Source organism: Carcharodon carcharias, chromosome 36 (genome assembly GCF_017639515.1).
Source record: "Carcharodon carcharias isolate sCarCar2 chromosome 36, sCarCar2.pri, whole genome shotgun sequence".
Lineage (NCBI taxonomy): Eukaryota > Metazoa > Chordata > Chondrichthyes > Lamniformes > Lamnidae > Carcharodon > Carcharodon carcharias.
The window spans coordinates 222,545-246,752 of record NC_054502.1 but is presented as its reverse complement, the minus strand read 5'-3'; the positions used below and the strand labels follow the sequence as shown (position 1 = coordinate 246,752).

At 44.1% G+C, this 24,208-nt stretch overlaps 1 protein-coding gene across 1 annotated transcript in view; it reads left to right on the top strand.

Annotated features, from left to right (window-relative positions):
- Nucleotides 1-23,348, top strand: part of polr3c (polymerase (RNA) III (DNA directed) polypeptide C) — a 483,038-nt gene extending 459,690 nt beyond the window's left edge. Inside the window, 5 exon segments of the mRNA XM_041179691.1 lie at nucleotides 17,178-17,227; nucleotides 18,644-18,690; nucleotides 18,693-18,792; nucleotides 19,981-20,002; nucleotides 23,277-23,348. Of these exon segments, the coding sequence (XP_041035625.1) occupies nucleotides 17,178-17,227; nucleotides 18,644-18,690; nucleotides 18,693-18,792; nucleotides 19,981-20,002; nucleotides 23,277-23,348 (291 nt within the window).
- Nucleotides 23,349-24,208: the final 860 nt, after the last annotated feature.

Genomic DNA, 24,208 nt, shown 5'->3' with positions numbered 1-24,208 from the left:
TAGATTCCAGTCTGTAACTCACTCCCGGGTATCTGTTATTCTATATATAAACCACCCCGAACCCCTCGATTAGATTCCAGTCTGTAACTCACTCCGGGTATCTGTTATTCTATATATAAACCACCCCGAACCCCTCGATTAGATTCCAGTCTGTAACTCACTCCCGGGTATCTGTTATTCTATATATAAACCACCCCTAACCCCTCGATTAGATTCCAGTCTGTAACTCACTCCCGGGTATCTGTTATTCTATATATAAACCACCCCGAACCCCTCGATTAGATTCCAGTCTGTAACTCACTCCCGGGTATCTGTTATTCTATATATAAACCACCCCGAACCCCTCGATTAGATTCCAGTCTGTAACTCACTCCCGGGTATCTGTTATTCTATATATAAACCCACCCGAACCCCTCGATTAGATTCCAGTCTGTAACTCACTCCCGGGTATCTGTTATTCTATATATAAACCACCCCGGACCCCTCGATTAGATTCCAGTCTGTAACTCACTCCCGGGTATCTGTTATTCTATATATAAACCACCCCGAACCCCTCGATTAGATTCCAGTCTGTAACTCACTCCCGGGTATCTGTTATTCTATATATAAACCACCCCGAACCCCTCGATTAGATTCCAGTCTGTAACTCACTCCCGGGTATCTGTTATTCTATATATAAACCACCCCGAACCCCTCGATTAGATTCCAGTCTGTAACTCACTCCCGGGTATCTGTTATTCTATATATAAACCACCCCTAACCCCTCGATTAGATTCCAGTCTGTAACTCACTCCCGGGTATCTGTTATTCTATATATAAACCACCCCGAACCCCTCGATTAGATTCCAGTCTGTAACTCACTCCCGGGTATCTGTTATTCTATATATAAACCACCCCGAACCCCTCGATTAGATTCCAGTCTGTAACTCACTCCCGGGTATCTGTTATTCTATATATAAACCACCCTGAACCCCTCGATTAGATTCCAGTCTGTAACTCACTCCCAGGTATCTGTTATTCTATATATAAACCACCCCTGAACCCCTCGATTAGATTCCAGTCTGTAACTCACTCCCGGGTATCTGTTATTCTATATATAAACCACCCTGAACCCCTCGATTAGATTCCAGTCTGTAACTCACTCCCGGGTATCTGTTATTCTATATATAAACCACCCCGAACCCCTCGATTAGATTCCAGTCTGTAACTCACTCCCGGGTATCTGTTATTCTATATATAAACCACCCCGAACCCCTCGATTAGATTCCAGTCTGTAACTCACTCCCGGTTACCTGTTATTCTATATATAAACCACCCCGAACCCCTCGATTAGAATGCAGTCTGTAACTCACTCGCGGGTATCTATTACTCTATATATAAACCACCCCGAACCCCTCGATTAGATTCCAGTCTGTAACTCACTCCCGGGTATCTGTTATTCTATATATAAACAACCCTGAACCCCTCGATTAGATTCCAGTCTGTAACTCACTTCGGGGGGACTGTTATTCTATATATAAACCACCCCGAACCCCTCGATTAGATTCCAGTCTGTAACTCACTCCCGGGTATCTGTTATTCTATATATAAACCACCCTGAACCCCTCGATTAGATTCCAGTCTGTAACTCACTCCCGGGTATCTGTTATTCTATATGTAAACCCACCCGAACCCCTCAATTAGATTCCAGCCTGTAACTCACTCCCGGGTATCTGTTATTCTATATATAAACCACCCCGAACCCCTCGATTAGATTCCAGTCTGTAACTCACTCCCAGGTGCCTGTTATTCTATATATAAACCCCCCCGAACCCCTCGAGTAGATTCCAGTCTGTAACTCACTCCCGGGTATCTGTTATTCTATATATAAACCACCCCTAACCCCTCGATTAGATTCCAGTCTGTAACTCACTCCCGGGTACCTGTTATTCTATATATAAACCCCCCCCGAACGACTCGATTACATTCCAGTCTGTAACTTCACTCCCGGGTATCTGTTATTCTATATGTAAACCACCCCTAACCCTCGATTAGATTCCAGTCTGTAACTCACTCCCGGGTATCTGTTATTCTATATATAAACCACCCCGAACCCCTCGATTAGATTCCAGTCTGTAACTCACTCCTGGGTATCTGTTATTCTATATATAAACCACCCCGAACCCCTCGATTAGATTCCAGTCTGTAACTCACTCCCGGGTATCTGTTATTCTATATATAAACCACCCTGAACCCCTCGACTAGACTCCAGTCTGTAACTCACTCCCGGGTATCTGTTATTCTATATATAAACCACCCCTAACCCCACGATTAGATTCCAGTCTGTAACTCACTCCCGGGTATCTGTTATTCTATATATAAACTCTTCGAACCCCTCGATTAGATTCCAGTCTGTAAATCATTCCTGGGCATCTGTTATTCTATATATAAACCCCCCGAACCCCTCAATCAGATTCCAGGCTGTAACTCACTCCCGAGTATCTTTTATTCTATATATAAACCCCCCCGAACCTGTTGATTAGATTCCAGTCTGTAACTCACTCCCGGGTATCTGTTATTTTATATAAACCACCCTGAACCCCTTGATTAGATTCCAGTCTGTAACTCACTCCTGGGTATCTGTTATTCTATATGTAAACCCACCCGAGCCCCTCAATTAGATTCCAGCCTGTAACTCACTCCCGGGTATCTGTTATTCTATATACTAACCACCCTGAATCCCTCGATTAGATTCCAGTCTGTAACTCACTCCCAGGTGCCTGTTATTCTATATATAAACCCCCCCGAACCCCTCGAGTAGATTACAGTCTGTAACTCACTCCCGGGTATCTGTTATTCTATATATAAACCACCCTGAACCCCTCGATTAGATTCCAGTCTGTAACTCACTCCTGGGTATCTCTTATTCTATATGTAAACCCACCCGAACCCCTCAATTAGATTCCAGCCTGTAACTCACTCCCGGGTATCTGTTATTCTATATATAAACCACCCCGAACCCCTCGATTACATTCCAGTCTGTAACTCACTCCCAGGTGCCTGTTATTCTATATATAAACCACCCCGAACCCCTCGATTAGATTCCAGTCTGTAACTCACTCCCGAGTACCTGTTATTCTATATATTAATTCCCCCCCGAACCCCTCGATTAGATTCCAGTCTGTAACTCACTCCCGGGTATCTGTTATTCTGTGTACAAACACCCCTGAACCCCTTGATTAGATTCCAGTCTGTAACTCACTCCGGGTATCTGTTATTCTATATATAAACCACCTAAACGCCTCGATTAGATTCCAGTCTGTAACTCTCTCCCGGGTATCTGTTATTCTATATATAAACCACCCCTAACCCCTCGATTAGATTCCAGTCTGTAACTCACTCCCGGGTATCTGTTATTCTATATATAAACCACCTCGAACCCCTCGATTAGATTCCAGTCTGTAACTCACTCCCGGGTATCTGTTATTCTACATATAAACCCACCGAACCCCTCGATTAGACTCCAGTCTGTAACTCACTCCCGGGTATCTGTTATTCTATATATAAACCACCCCTAACCCCACGATTAGATTCCAGTCTGTAACTCACTCCCGGGTATCTGTTATTCTATATATAAACTCCTCGAACCCCTCGATTAGATTCCAGTCTGTAAATCACTCCTGGGTATCTGTTATTCTATATATAAACCCCCCGAACCCCTCAATCAGATTCCAGGCTGTAACTCACTCCCGAGTATCTGTTATTCTATATATAAACCCCCCCGAACCACTCGATTAGATTCCAGTCTGTAACTCACTCCCGGGTATCTGTTATTCTATATATTAACCACCCTGAACCCCTCGATTAGATTCCAGCCTTTAACTCACTCCTGGTATCTGTTATTCTCTATATAAACCACCCCGAACCCCTCTATTAGATTCCAGCCTGTAACTCACTCCCGGGTATCTGTTATTCTATATATAAACCACCCTGAACCCCTCGATTAGATTCCAGTCTGTAACTCACTCCTGGGTATCTGTTATTCTATATGTAAACCCACCCGAACCCCTCAATTAGATTCCAGCCTGTAACTCACTCCCGGGTATCTGTTATTCTATATATAAACCACCCTGAACCCCTCGATTAGATTCCAGTCTGTAACTCACTCCCAGGGTGCCTGTTATTCTATATATAAACCACCCCGAACCCCTCGATTAGATTCCAGTCTGTAACTCACTCCCGGGTATCTGTTATTCTATATATAAACCCACCCCGAACCCCTCGATTAGATTCCAGTCTGTAACTCACTCCCGGGTATCTGTTATTCTATATATAAACCACCCCAAAGCCCTCGATTAGATTCCAGTCTGTAACTCACTCCCGGGTATCTGTTATTCTATATATAAACCACCCCGAACCCCTCGATTAGATTCCAGTCTGTAACTCACTCCCGGGTATCTGTTATTCTATATATAAACCACCCCGAACCCCTCGATTAGATTCCAGTCTGTAACTCACTCCCGGGTATCTGTTATTCTATATATAAACCACCCCGAACCCCTCGATTAGATTCCAGTCTGTAACTCACTCCCGGGTATCTGTTATTCTATATATAAACCACCCCGAACCCCTCGATTAGATTCCAGTCTGTAACTCACTCCCGGGTATCTGTTATTCTATATATAAACCGCCCCGAACCCCTCGATTAGATTCCAGTCTGTAACTCACTCCCGGGTATCTGTTATTCTACATATAAACCCACCGAACCCCTCGATTAGTCTCCAGTCTGTAACTCACTCCCGGGTATCTGTTATTCTATATATAAACCCACCGAACCCCTCGATTAGATTCCAGTCTGTAACTCACTCCCGGGTATCTGTTATTCTATATATAAACTCTTCTAACCCCTCGATTAGATTCCAGTCTGTAAATCACTCCTGGGCATCTGTTATTCTATATATAAACCCCCCGAACCCCTCAATCAGATTCCAGGCTGTAACTCACTCCCGAGTATCTGTTATTCTATATATAAACCCCCCCGAACCTCTCGATTAGATTCCAGTCTGTAACTCACTCCCGGGTATCTGTTATTCTATATATTAACCACCCTGAACCCCTCGATTAGATTCCAGCCTTTTACTCACTCCTGGTATCTGTTATTCTGTATATAAACCACCCCGAACCCCTGTATTAGATTCCAGTCTGTAACTCACTCCCGGGTATCTGTTATTCTATATACAAACCACCCTGAACCCCTCGATTAGATTCCAGTCTGTAACTCACTCCTGGGTATTTGTTATTCTATATGTAAACCCACCCGAACCCCTCAATTAGATTCCAGCCTGTAACTCACTCCCGGGTATCTGTTATTCTATATATTAACCACCCTGAACCCCTCGATTAGATTCCAGTCTGTAACTCACTCCCAGGTGCCTGTTATTCTATATATAAACCCCCCCGAACCCCTCGAGTAGATTCAAGTCTGTAACTCACTCCCGGGTATCTGTTATTCTATATATAAACCACCCCTAACTCCTCGATTAGATTCCAGTCTGTAACTCACTCCCGGGTACCTGTTATTCTATATATAAACCCCCCCCGAACCCCTTGATTAGATTCCAGTCTGTAACTTCACTCCCGGGTGTCTGTTATCCTATATGTAAACCACCCCTAACCCCTCGATTAGATTCCAGTCTGTCACTCACTCCCGGGTATCTTATTCTATATATAAACCACCCCGAACCCCTCGATTAGATTCCAGTCTGTAACTCACTCCCGGGTATCTGTTATTCTATATATAAACCTCCCCGAAGCCCTCGATTAGATTCCAGTCTTTAACTCACTCCCGGATATCTGTTATTACATATATAAACCCCCCCGAACCCCTTGATAAGATTCCAGTCTGTATCTCACTCCCGGGTATCCATTATTCTATATGTAAACCACCCTGAACCCCTCGATTAGATTCCAGTCTGTTACTCACTCCCGGGTATCTGTTATTCTATATATAAACCACCCTGAACCCCTCTATTAGATTCCAGTCTGTAACTCACTCCCGGGTATCTGTTATTCTATATATAAACCACCCCGAAGCCCTCGATTAGATTCCAGTCTGTAACTCACTCCCAGGTGCCTGTTATTCTATATATAAACCCCCCCGAACCCCTCGAGTAGATTCCAGTCTGTAACTCACTCCCGGGTATCTGTTATTCTATATATAAACCACCCCTAACCCCTCGATTAGATTCCAGTCTGTAACTCACTCCCGGGTATCTGTTATTCTATATATAAACCACCCCGAACCCCTCGATTAGATTCCAGTCTGTAACTCACTCCCGGGTATCTGTTATTCTATATATAAACCACCCTGAACCCCTCGATTAGATTCCAGTCTGTAACTCACTCCTGGTATCTGTTATTCTATATATAAACCACCCCGAACCCCTCGATTAGATTCCAGTCTGTAACTCACTCCCGGGTATCTGTTATTCTATATATAAACCACCCGAACCCCTCGATTAGATTCCAGTCTGTAACTCACTCCGGGTATCTGTTATTCTATATATAAACCCCCCGAACCCCTCGATTAGATTCCAGTCTGTAACTCACTCCCGGGTATCTGTTATTCTATATATAAACCACCCCTAACCCCTCGATTAGATTCCAGTCTGTAACTCACTCCCGGGTATCTGTTATTCTATATATAAACCACCCTGAACCCCTCGATTAGATTCCAGTCTGTAACTCACTCCGGGTATCTGTTATTCTATATATAAACCACCCGAACCCCTCGATTAGATTCCAGTCTGTAACTCACTCCCGGGTATCTGTTATTCTATATATAAACCCACCCCGAACCCCTCGATTAGATTCCAGTCTGTAACTCACTCCCGGGTATCTGTTATACTATATATAAACCCCCCGAACCCCTCGATTAGATTCCAGTCTGTAACTCACTACTGGGTATCTGTTATTCTATATATAAACCACCCCGAACCCCTCGATTAGATTCCAGTCTGTAACTCACTCCCGGGTATCTGTTATTCTATATATAAACCCCCCGAACACTCGATTAGATTCCAGTCTGTAACTCACTCTCGGGTATCTGTTATTCTATATATAAACACCCCTGAACCCCTCGATTAGATTCCAGTCTGTAACTCACTCCCGGGTATCTGTTATTCTATATATAAACCACCCCGAACCCCTCGATTAGATTCCAGTCTGTAACTCACTCCCGGGTATCTGTTATTCTATATATAAACCACCCGAACCCCTCGATTAGATTCCAGTCTGTAACTCACTCCCGGGTATCTGTTATTCTATATATAAACCACCCCTGAACCCCTCGATTAGATTCCAGTCTGTAACTCACTCCCGGGTATCTGTTATTCTATATATAAACCACCCCGAACCCCTCGATTAGATTCCAGTCTGTAACTCACTCCCGGGTATCTGTTATTCTATATATAAACCACCCCGAACCCCTCGATTAGATTCCAGTCTGTAACTCACTCCCGGGTATCTGTTATTCTATATATAAACCACCCCGAACCCCTCGATTAGATTCCAGTCTGTAACTCACTCCCGGGTATCTGTTATTCTATATATAAACCACCCCGAACCCCTCGATTAGATTCCAGTCTGTAACTCACTCCCTGGTATCTGTTATTCTATATATAAACCACCCCGAACCCCTCGATTAGATTCCAGTCTGTAACTCACTCCCGGGTATCTGTTATTCTATATATAAACCCCCCCTCAACCCCTCGATTAGATTCCAGTCTGTAACTCACTCCCGGGTATCTGTTATTCTATATATAAACCACCCCGAACCCCTCGATTAGATTCCAGTCTGTAACTCACTCCCGGGTATCTGTTATTCTATATATAAACCACCCCAAGCCCCTCGATTAGATTCCAGTCTGTAACTCACTCCGACGTATCTGTTATTCTATATATAAACCCCCCCGAACCCCTCGATTAGATTCCAGTCTGTAACTCACTCCCGGGTATCTGTTATTCTATATATAAACCACCCCGAACCCCTCGATTAGATTCCAGTCTGTAACTCACTCCCGGGTATCTGTTATTCTATATATAAACCCACCGAACCCCTCGATTCGACTCCAGTCTGTAACTCTCTCCCGGTATCTGTTATTCTATATATAAACCACCCCTAAGCCCACGATTAGATTCCAGTCTGTAACTCACTCCCGGGTATCTGTTATTCGAAATATAAACTCCTCGAACCCCTCGATTAGATTCCAGTCTGTAAATCACTCCTGGGTATCTGTTATTCTATATATAAACCCCCCGAACCCCTCAATCAGATTCCAGGCTGTAACTCACTCCCGAGTATCTGTTATTCTATATATAAACCCCCCCGAACCACTCGATTAGATTCCAGTCTGTAACTCACTCCCGGGTATCTGTTATTCTATATATTATCCACCCTGACCCCCTCAATTAGAATCCAGCCTTTAACTCACTCCTGGTATCTGTTATTCTCTATATAAACCACCCCGAACCCCTCTATTAGATTCCAGCCTGTAACTCACTCCCGGGTATCTGTTATTCTCTATATAAACCACCCTGAACCCCTCGATTAGATTCCAGTCTTTAACTCATCCTGGGTATCTGTTATTCTATATGTAAACCCACCCGAACCCCTCAATTAGATTCCAGCCTGTAACTCACTCCCGGGTATCTGTTATTCTATATATAAACCTCCCCTAACCCCTCGATTAGATTCCAGTCTGTAACTCACTCCCAGGTGCCTGTTTTTCTATATATAAACCACCCCTAACCCCTCGATTAGATTCCAGCTGTAACTCACTCCCGGGTACCTGTTATTCTATATGTAAACCCCCCCCGAACCCCTCGATTAGATTCCTGTCTGTAACTTCACTCACGGGTATCTGTTATTGTATATGTAAAGCACCCCTAACCCTCGATTCGATTCCAGTCTGTAACTCACTCGCGGGTATCTGTTATTCTATATATAAACCACCCCGAACCCCTCGATTAGATTCCAGTCTGTAACTCACTCCTGGGTATCTGTTATTCGAAATATAAACTCCTCGAACCCCTCGATTAGATTCCAGTCTGTAACTCACTCCCGGGTATCTGTTATTCTACATGTAAACCCACCGAACCCCTCGATTAGACTCCAGTCTGTAACTCTCTCCCGGGTATCTGTTATTCTATATATAAACCACCCCTAACCCCACGATTAGATTCCAGTCTGTAACTCACTCCCGGGTATCTGTTATTCTATATATAAACTCCTCGAACCCCTCGTTCAGATTCCAGTCTGTAACTCACTCCCGGGTATCTGTTATTCTACATATAAACCCACCGAACCCCTCGATTAGTCTCCAGTCTGTAACTCACTCCCGGGTATCTGTTATTCTATATATAAACCACCCCTAACCCCACGATTAGATTCCAGTCTGTAACTCACTCCCGGGTATCTGTTATTCTATATATAAACTCTTCTAACCCCTCGATTAGATTCCAGTCTGTAAATCACTCCTGGGCATCTGTTATTCTATATATAAACCCCCCGAACCCCTCAATCAGATTCCAGGCTGTAACTCACTCCCGAGTATCTGTTATTCTATATATAAACCCCCCCGAACCTCTCGATTAGATTCCAGTCTGTAACTCACTCCCGGGTATCTGTTATTCTATATATTAACCACCCTGAACCCCTCGATTAGATTCCAGCCTTTTACTCACTCCTGGTATCTGTTATTCTGTATATAAACCACCCCGAACCCCTGTATTAGATTCCAGTCTGTAACTCACTCCCGGGTATCTGTTATTCTATATACAAACCACCCTGAACCCCTCGATTAGATTCCAGTCTGTAACTCACTCCTGGGTATTTGTTATTCTATATGTAAACCCACCCGAACCCCTCAATTAGATTCCAGCCTGTAACTCACTCCCGGGTATCTGTTATTCTATATATTAACCACCCTGAACCCCTCGATTAGATTCCAGTCTGTAACTCACTCCCAGGTGCCTGTTATTCTATATATAAACCCCCCCGAACCCCTCGAGTAGATTCCAGTCTGTAACTCACTCCCGGGTATCTGTTATTCTATATATAAACCACCCCTAACTCCTCGATTAGATTCCAGTCTGTAACTCACTCCCGGGTACCTGTTATTCTATATATAAACCCCCCCCGAACCCCTTGATTAGATTCCAGTCTGTAACTTCACTCCCGGGTGTCTGTTATCCTATATGTAAACCACCCCTAACCCCTCGATTAGATTCCAGTCTGTCACTCACTCCCGGGTATCTTATTCTATATATAAACCACCCCGAACCCCTCGATTAGATTCCAGTCTGTAACTCACTCCCGGGTATCTGTTATTCTATATATAAACCTCCCCGAAGCCCTCGATTAGATTCCAGTCTTTAACTCACTCCCGGATGTCTGTTATTATATATATAAACCCCCCCGAACCCCTTGATAAGATTCCAGTCTGTAACTCACTCCCGGGTATCCATTATTCTATATGTAAACCACCCTGACCCCCTCGATTAGATTCCAGTCTGTTACTCACTCCCGGGTATCTGTTATTCTATATATAAACCACCCTGAACCCCTCTATTAGATTCCAGTCTGTAACTCACTCCCGGGTACCTGTTATTCTATATATAAACCCCCCCCGAACCCCTCGATTAGCTTCCAGTCTGTAACTTCACTCCCTGTTATCTGTTATTCTACATGTAAACCACCCCTAACCCCTCGATTAGATTCCAGTCTGTAACTCACTCCCGGGTATCTTATTGTATATATAAACCATCCTGAACCCCTGATTAGATTCCAGTCTGTAACTCACTCCGGGGTATCTGTTATTCTATATATAAACCACCCCGATCCCATTGATAAGATTCCATTCTGTGACTCACTCCCGGGTATCCATTATTCTATATATAAACCACCCTGAACCCCTCGATTAGATTCCAGCCTTTAACTCACTCCTGGTATCTGTTATTCTGTATATAAACCACCCCGAACCCCTCTATTAGATTCCAGTCTGTAACTCACTTCCGGGTATCTGTTATTCTAGATATAAACCACCCTGAACCCCTCGATTAGATTCCAGTCTGTAACTCGCTCCCGGGTATCTGTTATTCTATATATAAACCCACCCGAACCCCTCAATTAGATTCCAGCCTGTAACTCACTCCAGGGTATCTCTTATTCTACATATAAAACACCCCTAACCCCTCAATTAGATTCCAGCCTGTAACTCACTCCCGGGTATCTGTTATCCGATATGTAAACCACCCCTAACCCCTCGATTAGATTCCAGTCTGTAACTCACTCCCGGGTATCTTATTCTATATATAAACCACCCCGAACCCCTCGATCAGATTCCAGTCTGTAACTCACTCCCGGGTATCTGTTATTCCATATATAAACCACCCCGAACCCCTCGATTAGATTCCAGTCTGTAACTCACTCCCGGATATCTGTTATTACATATATAAACCCCCCCGAACCCCTTGATAAGATTCCAGTCTGTAACTCACTTTCGGGTATCTGTTATTCTATATGTAAACCCACCCTGAACCCCTCGATTAGATTCCAGCCTGTAACTCACTCCCGGGTATCTGTTATTCTATATATAAACCACCCCGAACCCCTCGATTAGATTCCAGTCTGTAACTCACTCCCGGGTATCTGTTATTCTATATATAAACCCCCCCGAACCCCTCGATTAGATTCCAGTCTGTAACTCACTCCCGGGTATCTGTTATTCTATATGTAAACCACCCCTAACCCCTCGATTAGATTCCAGTCTGTAACTCACTCCCGGGTATCTGTTATTCTATATATAACCACCCCGAACCCCTCTATTAGATTCCAGTCTGTAACTCACTCCTGGGTATCTGTTATTCTATATATAAACCGCCCCGAACCCCTCGATTAGTCTCCAGTCTGTAACTCACTCCCGGGTAACTGTTATTCTATATATAAACTCTTCGAACCCCTCGATTAGATTCCAGTCTGTAAATCACTCCTGGGTATCTGTTATTCTATATATAAACCCCCCGAACCCCTCAATCAGATTCCAGGCTGTAACTCACTCCCGAGTATCTGTTATTCTATATATAAACCCTCCCGAACCTCTCGACTAGATTCCAGTCTGTAACTCACTCCCGGGTATCTGTTATTCTATATATTAACCACCCTGAACCCCTCGATTAGATTCCAGTCTGTAACTCACTCCTGGGTATCTGTTATTCTATATATAAACCCACCCGAACCCCTCGATTAGATTCCAGTCTGTAACTCACTACCGGGTATCTGTTATTCTATATATAAACACCCTGAACCCCTCGATTAGATTCCAGTCTGTAACTCACTCCCTGGTATCTGTTATTCTATATATAAACCCCCCCGAACCCCTCGATTAGATTCCAGTCTGTAACTCACTCCCGGGTATCTGTTATTCTATATATAAACCACCCTGAACCCCTCGATTAGATTCCAGTCTGTAACTCACTCCTGGGTATCTGTTATTCTATATACAAAACCCCCCCGAACCCCTCGATTAGATTCTAGCGTGTAACTCACTCCCGGGTATCTGTTATTCTATATATAAACCACCCCGAACCCCTCGATTAGATTCCAGTCTGTAACTCACTCCCGGTGCCTGTTATTCTATATATAAACCCCCCCGAACCCCTCGATTAGATTCCAGTCTGTAACTCACTCCCGGGTATCTGTTATTCTATATATAAACCACCCCTAACCCCTCGATTAGATTCCAGTCTGTAACTCACTCCCGGGTACCTGTTATTCTATATATAAACCCCCCCGAACCCCTCGATTAGATTCCAGTCTGTAACTCACTCCCGGGTATCTGTTATTCTATATATAAACCACCCCTAACCCCTCGATTAGATTCCAGTCTGTAACTCACTCCCGGGTATCTGTTATTCTATATATAAACCACCCCGAACCCCTCGATTAGATTCCAGTCTGTAACTCACTCCCGGGTATCTGTTATTCTATATATAAACCACCCTGAACCCCTCGATTAGATTCCAGTCTGTAACTCACTCCCGGGTATCTGTTATTCTATATATAAACCACCCTGATCCCCTCGATTAGATTCCAGTCTGTAACTCACTCCCGGGTATCTGTTATTCTATATATAAACCACCCCGAACCCCTCGATTAGATTCCAGTCTGTAACTCACTCCCGGGTATCTGTTATTCTATATATAAACCACCCCGAACCCTCGATTAGATTCCAGTCTGTAACTCACTCCCGGTATCTGTTATTCTATATATAAACCACCCCGAACCCCTCGATTAGATTCCAGTCTGTAACTCACTCCCGGGTATCTGTTATTCTATATATAAACCACCCCGAACCCCTCGATTAGATTCCAGTCTGTAACTCACTCCCGGGTATCTGTTATTCTATATATAAACCACCCCGAACCCCTCGATTAGATTCCAGTCTGTAACTCACTCCCGGGTATCTGTTATTCTATATATAAACCACCCGAAACCCTCGATTAGATTCCAGTCTGTAACTCACTCCCGGGTATCTGTTATTCTATATATAAACCACCCCGAACCCCTCGATTAGATTCCAGTCTGTAACTCACTCCCGGGTATCTGTTATTCTATATATAAACCACCCTGAACCCCTCGATTAGATTCCAGTCTGTAACTCACTCCCGGGTATCCTGTTATTCTATATATAAACCACCCGAACCCCTCGATTAGATTCCAGTCTGTAACTCACTCCCGGGTATCTGTTATTCTATATATAAACCACCCTGAACCCCTCGATTAGATTCCAGTCTGTAACTCACTCCCGGGTATCTGTTATTCTATATATAAACCACCCCGAACCCCTCGATTAGATTCCAGTCTGTAACTCACTCCCGGGTATCTGTTATTCTATATATAAACCACCCCGAACCCCTCGATTAGATTCCAGTCTGTAACTCACTCCCGGGTTCTGTTATTCTATATATAAACCCCCCCGAACCCCTCGATTAGATTCCAGTCTGTAACTCACTCCCGGGTATCTGTTATTCTATATATAAACCACCCCTAACCCCTCGATTAGATTCCAGTCTGTAACTCACTCCCGGGTACCTGTTATTCTATATATAAACCCCCCCCGAACCCCTCGATTAGATTCCAGTCTGTAACTCACTCCCGGGTATCTGTTATTCTATATATAAACCACCCCGAACCCCTCGATTAGATTCCAGTCTGTAACTCACTCCCGGGTATCTGTTATTCTATATATAAACCACCCCCCGAACCCCTCGATTAGATTCCAGTCTGTAACTCACTCCCGGGTATCTGTTATTCTATATATAAACCACCCTGAACCCCTCGATTAGATTCCAGTCTGTAACTCACTCCCGGGTATCTGTTATTCTATATATAAACCACCCTGAACCCCTCGAATAGATTCCAGTCTGTAACTCACTCCCGGGTATCTGTTATTCTATATATAAACCACCCCGAACCCCTCGATTAGATTCCAGTCCGTAACTGAATCCCGGGTATCTGTTATTCTATATATAAACCACCCCGAACCCCTCGATTAGATTCCAGTCCGTAACTGAATCCCGGGTATCTGGTATTCTATATATAAACCCACCCGAACCCCTCGATTAGATTCCAGTCTGTAACTCACTCCCGGGTATCTGTTATTCTATATATAAACCACCCCGAACCACTCGATTAGATTCCAGTCTGTAACTCACTCCCGGGTATCTGTTATTCTATATATAAACCCCCCCGAACCCCTCGATTAGATTCCAGTCTGTAACTCACTCCCGGGTATCTGTTATTCTATATATAAACCCCCCGAACCCCTCGATTAGATTCCAGTCTGTAACTCACTCCCGGGTATCTGTTATTCTATATATAAACCACCCCTGAATCCTCGATTAGATTCCAGTCTGTAACTCACTCCCGGGTATCTGTTATTCTATATATAAACCACCCCGAACCCCTCGATTAGATTCCAGTCTGTAACTCACTCCCGGGTATCTGTTATTCTATATATAAACCACCCCGAACCCCTCGATTAGATTCCAGTCTGTAACTCACTCCCGGGTATCTGTTATTCTATATATAACGCACCCGAACCCCTCGATTAGATTCCAGTCTGTAACTCACTCCCGGGTATCTGTTATTCTATATATAAACCACCCCGAACCCCTCGATTAGATTCCAGTCTGTAACTCACTCCCAGGTATCTGTTATTCTATATATAAACCACCCCTAACCCCTCGATTAGATTCCAGTCTGTAACTCACTCCCGGGTACCTGTTATTTTATATATTAATTCCCCCCCGAACCCCTCGATTAGATTCCAGTCTGTAACTTCACTCCCGGGTATCTGTTATTCTATATATAAACCACCCCTAACCCCTCGATTAGATTCCAGTCTGTAACTCACTTACGGGTATCTGTTATTCTATATATAAACCACCCCGAACCCCTCGATTAGATTCCAGTCTGTAACTCACTCCTGGGTATCTGTTATTCTATATATAAACCCCCGCGAACCCCTCGATTAGATTCCAGTCTGTAACTCACTCCCGGGTATCTGTTATTCTATATATAAACCACCCTGAACCCCTCGATTAGATTCCAGTCTGTAACTCACTCCCGGGTATCTGTTATTCTATATATAAACCACCCGAACCCCTCGATTAGATTCCAGTCTGTAACTCACTCCCGGGTACCTGTTATTCTATATATAAACCACCCCAAACCCCTCGATTAGATTCCAATCTGTAACTCAGTCCTGGTATCTGTTATTCTATATATAAACCCCCCCGAACCCCTCGATTAGATTCCAGTCTGTAACTCACTCCCGGGTATCTGTTATTCTATATATAAACCACCCCGAACCCCTCGATTAGATTCCAGTCTGTAACTCACTCCCGGGTATCTGTTATTCTATATATAAACCACCCCGAACCCCTCGATTAGATTCCAGTCTGTAACTCACTCCGGGTATCTGTTATTCTATATATAAACCACCCCGAACCCCTCGATTAGATTCCAGTCTGTAACTCACTCCCGGGTATCTGTTATTCTATATATAAACCACCCCGAACCCCTCGATTAGATTCCAGTCTGTAACTCACTCCCGGGTATCTGTTATTCTATATATAAACCACCCGAACCCCTCGATTAGATTCCAGTCTGTAACTCACTCCCGGGTATCTGTTATTCTATATATAAACCACCCCGAACCCCTCGATTAGATTCCAGTCTGTAACTCACTCCCGGGTATCTGTTATTCTATATATAAACCACCCTGATCGCCTCGATTAGATTCCAGTCTGTAACTCACTCCCGGGTATCTGTTATTCTATATATAAACCACCCCGAACCCCTCGATTAGATTCCAGTCTGTAACTCACTCCCGGGTATCTGTTATTCTATATATAAACCACCCCGAACCCGATTAGATTCCAGTCTGTAACTCACTCCCGGGTATCTGTTATTCTATATATAAACCCCCCCGAACCCCTCGATTAGATTCCAGTCTGTAACTCACTCCCGGGTATCTGTTATTCTATATATAAACCACCCCGAACCCCTCGATTAGATTCCAGTCTGTAACTCACTCCCGGGTATCTGTTATTCTATATATAAACCCCCTGAACCCCTCGATTAGATTCCAGTCTGTAACTCACTCCCGGGTATCTGTTATTCTATATATAAACCACCCCGAACCCCTCGATTAGATTCCAGTCTGTAACTCACTCCCTGGTATCTGTTATTCTATATATAAACCACCCCGAACCCCTCGATTAGATTCCAGTCTGTAACTCACTTCTCATTGCTGTGTATGTTTTTTGTTGAACGTGCTGATGAGCTGCAGTATGAGTTTTCCGAAATGTGAAACACTTCGTAATTCCTGAATCTGCAGCCTTTGGTTTAGTTGATGGAATGTTTGAACTTTGCCTTTGAGTGATCCTGACCTTCCCCCCTTATTGGTCCTCTCACACCTTCTTCCTGACCTTTCCACTGCAACTGTGGGTCCACAGGGACATGGGGAACTCAGCGGAATGGATGTTTGAGGAGGAAGTTTTGATGTGTTCTAATTCTGTAATGTCCACTTCTCCTGTCCGACTGTCACTTGGTGTGTGTTTCATTATTTCAGACTGTGGTCAATCTGATTGATCGTCGAGAACACGAAACCCGAGAAAACAAGTGAGTGACAATCAGCGATCAATCACTGGGGCTTGGGAGGGATTGGTGTGGGAAGCTTTTACCAGACTGAGCAGCCCATGATCCAGAGGGGCTGGGGGTATAAGAGGGAAAATGGAAATCAAATCGGTAACTGGGCCTTAGCTGACCTCCTGGTTGCCTTTTTTGAAGGACTGCAAATGTCAAGAGGGAGGAGGATTTAAGTGAGGGAATAGTGTCAGATGCTGACTTTCTGAGACGTTATGATGGAGGGGAGAATTCACCGACAGTGCCCTGAGATTTTTCTAACCAATTTATTATGGCTTTATTGTGCCCAGCTTTGGGTGGCTGACTGTGGAAGGATGTTGGAGTTAGAGAGAGATTTAAACTGAAACGAGAAACTAGAAAACCTGGACTGTTGTTTAGTGAACTCCAATAGAACACCATACATGCTGCAGGACAGAAACATGCCATTCGGCCCAGCGGTGATTCAGTGCTAACCCACGTGTCAGTAGTTCCAAATCACTTACCTGGCCTGACCTGAGCCTTCATCCACCAAACCAGTTAATCTAATCTGAAGTGTCGACAGTTTCTGCCTCAATCTAACTCTGGGAGTGAGTTCCACAGCGGCTGACTCCAAACATTTCTCCTGCCCTTCTTTCTGAATCTCTAACATTTTAAGCTCATTTTTATTTTCTTGTCCTAGACGCAGTAAATTGGTGTTTGTAAAGCAGGTTTCAGCTGGGTAAACCATCCAAAGGCTGCACAGTAGTTACACACCAGATTTGACACTGTTCCTTAGGTGACATTGGACATGGTTGGACTACAACTTGCCCCAAGAGGTAGATTTTAAGCAGAACTTAAAGGAGCTAAGGAAGTTTTAGGGAGAGTAATTCCAGAGCTTAGGACCCCAGGAGCTGAAGGCACAAGCCGCGATGGTGGAGCGAGGGGAATCGGTGGTGTGCATGTAGCCAGAATTGGAGGAGGCAGAGATAGGGAATGGGTGAGGCCATGGGGGATTTAACACAAGGAATGAGAATTTTAAGATCGAGTGTTGCTTACTTGGATTTGTTATTCAGTCAGCGAGAGGGTGCTAGATAAGACGTGTTTAAAAATTTGGCGAAGGGCAGCAGAGTTTGGTGAGCTGAAGCTTATGGAAGGCAGGCCACGATTTGGAATGGATAGTCAGGTCTCGAGGTCACAGAGGAATGGGTGAGGGCTTCAGCAGCAGATGAGCTGAAACAGAGAGAAGTCGTCAGGTGTTATTACGGAGATAGTAGTAGGTGATCTTGATGGAGAAAATATGAAGTCGGAACATTTTGGACCAGTCTCAAGGAGAGCAGGTACTGGGATGATGGGTGAGTGGCCTCTCTCTGGAAAGTGCCATGGTCAGAGCATCTGGCCTGTCCTGTAATTCAGGGATTTTCATTCTCCTTCCAGGCGGCTGCTGGAGAAATCACAGAGAATTGAGGCCATCATGGCATCGATGAGGCGACTGGAGCAGAGGAACAGCAGCTCCAGGAGATTGAGGAGATGATCACAGCTCCGTGGCAGCAGCAGCTGGAGACACTGAAACACAATGTCAACATGTGAGAGGCCACAGCCGGGCCCTTTTGCAGAGGGACAGGGCAGGGAGCATCTAATGGGGATAGGGGTGTGGGGTGGGCACAGGGGCTGGGGGGAGTCTGATATTTTCGACTGGTTGTGCACACATGCTGTACCATCCGCAGCCAAGGCAACTGGAGTCATCCAACTGGATGCTGCAACACCACCACGGTCCACCTGCCTCCATACTCAGTCTCACTCGCTGCACCAAATCCCACCACAGATTGAAGGTCATTAGCAACAGAACCAGAGGCATCATGAGTTCTGGACAAAGTGACTTGTGATCTGCAATGTAGGGGGCTGTTTAAGCAGATTCAATAATGACATTTAAAAGGAAATTGGATTCATAAATGGGGGGAAATTTTAGGGGCTGTTGGGAAGAGCAGAATGGCGTTCTCATCAGATATCTGTATCAAGGAGCCAGACACAGTAATGGGCCGAATGGCTCTTCCTGAGTTCAGATGATATGAATCTCTCAGTCAGAAAGACAGCAGCTAGAATTCGGGTGGTGGACTGAGCTGCTGTTCAGCCCTGAAATTTCAATCACAAATCTTTTCCATTGGGTTGTTTTCGTTGGAGCAGAGAAGCTGAGGGGGCGACCTGATCGAGGTGTTCAAGATTATGAGGAGCATGGACAGGGTGGATAGGGAGCAGCTGTTCCCTTAGTTGAAGGGTCAGTCACAAGGGGCATAAGTTCAGATGAGGGGCAGGAGGTTTAGGGGGGATGTGAGGAAAAACTTTTTTACCCAGAGGGTGGTGGGGTCTGGAATGTGTGCATGGGAGGGAGGTGGAGGTGGGTTGCCTCACATCCTTTAAAAAGTACTTGGATGAGCAATTGGCACATCATAACATTCAAGCTATGGGCCAAGTGCTGGTAAATGGGATTAGGTAGGGTTGTCAGGGGGTTTCCCACGTGTCGGTGCAGACTTGATGGCTTGAAGGGCCTCTTCGCACTGTGAGTTTCTGTTTCTGATATTCTGAATCCTCACCAGTTTGGGGACTGTCAGTCCATCCACTGCCACTCAGGGAGAGCAAATGCTGAAACACAGCCAATTCTTGGCAAACCTACCTGGAAAAAGAAAGAGTCAGCACCTTAAGAGTGAAGAGGAGACAATGAATATTAAATTGGGACCTGTAGGATGACATCCTGACTTTACTTTGATCTTTTCCAGGTTGGATTCAAGTGAAAATCAGGTGGGACGAGACAATATTTATACTGGAATCCTAATTAGACTCTACTCACGTTGAGAAAGTGATACCACAAAACGGTGAGCTGGAGGATCTGAGGATCAGTGTGTTGGAGACAGCTACCTTTCCCCAGTAATGTGAGACTGTCTCACTGAGACAGTCACGTGAGATGCTGGGCACTGAGTTGTCGATGTAATGTGTGAGACTGTATCACTGAGACAGTCACGTGAGATGCTGAGCAGTGAGTATGACGATGCGGCAGTTCACTAATGGAGAAGAGAGGTTTTAAGAGCTGCCTGTGGAAATCCCAGCGCTCTGTGTTGTTTGCTTTTATGTTTGTCAAATTTGTTAGTTTAATAAATGTCGCAGTGTCTTGAATGTGATGCTTTCGGCGGTGTTTCAGCCAATCATAAACTGTTACGTATGGAACAAGGCATCTGATCTTACACAAGTTGGTAAATGATCAGTTAACCTATTACTATTCAAGTGTGTTGAGGAGAGAAGAAACGATGAGCCAGTACAATATGTTGCTGTTGGACTTCCCATCCACTGAAGGGTGAACCTGAATGTAATGTTTTGCCTGCAGAGTTGTCTGGTTATGTGCTGAAAACCTGTCTGACCAGAATGCAGCAATTTCTCACACAGACCGTCAGTGGTACGGGAGAATATCTCATCCTCTGGTAAATTAGTTGAGTTCTATAATACATGAGGAATTACAAAGCTTTGGGGAGTTGCCAGTTATCAGGTCCAGACAAACGTACCTTTCTAAACAGCCATTTCATACTTACCAACCCCAAATTATCACACAAAGGTTATTATGCAGGTACAGCGAGAGTGGAATATAATAAGTAGATAAGTTTTACTGCAGGGGCCTTGGTGAGACCACATGTGGAGGATGTGTACAGTTTATGGTCTTATATGAAAACGTTATAATTGCTTTAGAAAGCACCTGAGGAGGTTCATTTGACTCACATCTGACTGAAGAGCATTTCTAATGAGAAGGCTGAACATGTTGGGCCTATAGCCATTGGAGTTTAAAAGAATGAGGGGTGATCTTATTGAAATGTTAGATCTGAAGGGATTTGATAAAGTGGATACCAGGAGGATGTTTCCTCTTGGGGAGGTGGGGGGTGCAATTGTGGAGACTAAACGATGGGGACACGTTTAAAAATAAGAGGTCTCCTTTTATGAGTGAGATGGAGGATTTTTTGTTGGTGGAATTCTCTTCCACAGAGAGCAGTGGAGGCTGAGTTAGATTTTTTCTAGGTGTGAGGGCTATGGGAGCAAACAGCAAAGTGGAGTTGAGAGACAACCAGAGCAGGCTGCAAGGGGCTGAATGGCCTGCTGTCCAAGTACTTGGAGAAATAACAGGATAGTTATAATTGCATTGGCATGAATCTCATTCACTTGGTTTTCCAAACAGCATCTGATGAGGGTCGTGTGTCCAAAGGTAATTAAGGAGAATATGGCCAGAGGATGGTGGGAAGACAGTGAGTGGCAGGAATGATTCACCAGAGGATGCAGGTGACATAAGTCAGGCAGTGTTTCTTGTTTTGTTGCCTGGCTACCATGTTATTCTGCTGTGCACCGACCAGATAGAGATTTAAAAATTCCCTACACCGTTAATTGGCTAATTTACTCCTGATTTTTTTTAGTTGTCAACCCAAAAATTGCTGGATTTATTGGATTTGGTTCCACCGACAGGCTGGAGTTGAGTTCAAAATCTCCCAAAGTGCAGAGTACTGTAGCAATGTCGGAAATGCGTCAAGTTGTGCACAGCAAGACCCCCCAAAAATCAATGCTGTAAAAAAAAGGTGATCTGTGCTTTAAGTGATGTCATTGAGGGATTAAATTTAGGGATAGAAACTCTCTGCCCAACAAAAATCATAAGACTATGAGGTATGTTTTCATACACCTAAGAATGCAGGTGGAACCACCGTTTTTTAACATCTCACCCTGGAATCTAGGATTCCTTGTGCCCAGAACCCACTCCCATTCCTGGGGTGGGTGGGTGTGGTCCTACAAGGAGAGATGAGTAGAGCAGGCACCATGTGTTGTCAACTACAGTTGGGATCACTCTTGCTTCAAATCTCAAGATTATGGATCCACGTCCATTCCTGGACTTGAGCACAAAATCCAGGCCATCACTACGAGGGAGTGCTTGCACTGTTGGAGGCTGTCATTCAGATGAGATTAAACCGAAGGCCCATTGCCCTCTCAAGTGGGCATTAAGTTCCAATAAAACTATTTCAAAAAGAGCTGGTATGTTATCCCTGGTGCCCTGGCCATATTTATCCTTCGTTCAGCATCACAGAAAACAGATGATTTGGTCATTAAACATTGCTGCTTGTGGGAGCTTGCTGTGCATTTATTGGCTGCCTCATTTTCGGCATTACACAGTGACTACAACAAAATCTTGGAGGACTTACCAGGTAGATGCTGAGAGGCTGTTTCCCTGCTTGGACAGTTCATTTGGACTGGGATGTGAAAATATCTTTTCATTCAGGTGGAAATTTGCTAGCCTAAGGTGGCGTTATATTTGAGGCTGAGTTTGACAGGTTTTTTTGAGGGGGATGGGGCAGCGAAGTTAACAGCTGAGGTAGATAATCGCCATGATAGTATTGAATGGCAGAGCAGACCCAAGAAGCATTGGGCCTACTGCTGTTCTTGTTTCACAATGAGTACAATCTTTATAGTGAGGCCATTCAGCTTACTAGTACCTATGCCCTGCAGGTGTTTTCTTTTCAGGTGCTTATGCATTCTTCTTTCAAAGGTCACAATTGAAATCTACCTCCAAAAACCCTAATGCTGGCCTCGTCAGAGACACCAATATCCACAAATAAAAAAGCCCACAGTTTTCAGGAGCTATGTCCTCAGCGGTAAATACTTCCACTAGTTTACTTATGGAATACAGACCTCAAACTCAGACTGAACCCATCTTTTTGTTTCTTTGTTAACTTTATTGCTCAGTCTTTTCAGTTTTTCTTCTGCAAAAATAATCCTACGTTGGCCGAAACGTCAGTGTTGCTGAAATAACTAACCATCCCAGTTCATGATTTCCTCATCTTTAATTGCAACAGGAGTGATACAATTGAGATTCAGCGAGTGTTCTGTTCAGTGAATACCAAAACTATCCTTCCCTCAGCACATCTTCACCTCTTTTGGATGAGTAGGCAGCCTTCTGTTCTGTCCTGAATCCCAGTGGGCACAGTGAAATTTTCATACTTGGAATCCTATGATCTGTTACAGACACAAGCATTACCCCTTTCATAGATTGTAGGTTATTGACCGAACAGTAACTCAAGAAGAGATCGAAATTAATCGGTATGAACTCAATGTTTTCCGCAAGTAACAGGCAGAAGAATCTTATCCCTCACGAGTAGGAGTCCGGCCACTGAGTATAGTCTTTGGGAATTATTTGTATTAACAGGTTAAGGTTTGCCTTAATTTATTTACAAATAGCTGAACTGAAAATAGATCATTTGCTGTCTCTGAACAGAATTTTCATTTTTAATTTTTTAATAAAGGGAAGTTTTTTGAGTGATAAATATATTGGAGGTTACATTTAAAAAGTGACGACACCTCCAAACTATGTCTAGAATTTCCTATTGTGTCCGAGACTCTCCAAAACTCCATCCAGGCTTTGTTTCATGGTCTTTGTGGTTGCCTAAAATCTCGGGTCCTCCCCTTCAACTATTCTTCCCATAATCCAGCCCCCGCCCGCCCACCACCCACCCCCCAAACCACCACCAAAAACACTGAAGTAGAGAAAGCATCATTCTTCTGTTTTTACTCCCTTCTCCTCAAGTGGGGTGGGCGGGGTGACCAACATATGGATGGCTCCTCACGTCTCATTTGAGTGTGGGGGAGACGTACACCGTCAATTAGTCCTGAATGCTCAGTTAAGTTCCCTTTTGCAAGTTTACATGGTTCTTCAGAAACATCAAAAAGTTCAATGCTGCCTGCTGCTTTCTGTGCCCACCTCTTTGTCGCTCTGGGTGTTTTATTAATGCTGCTCATTCTCAACTCATCAAGTCCTCAACAGGTTTAAGGTTCATTCACCTATCAACTTTTTCTTTAATTCTTTTCTCCCTTGTGTGTTTATCTAGCTTTTCCTTATGCTATTCCCCTCAACCACTCCTTATGGTTGGCCTGTTTCTGTGCTGTAGCTTTTACATAATTAATCTTTGTTCACCACAAAAACCTCACTGA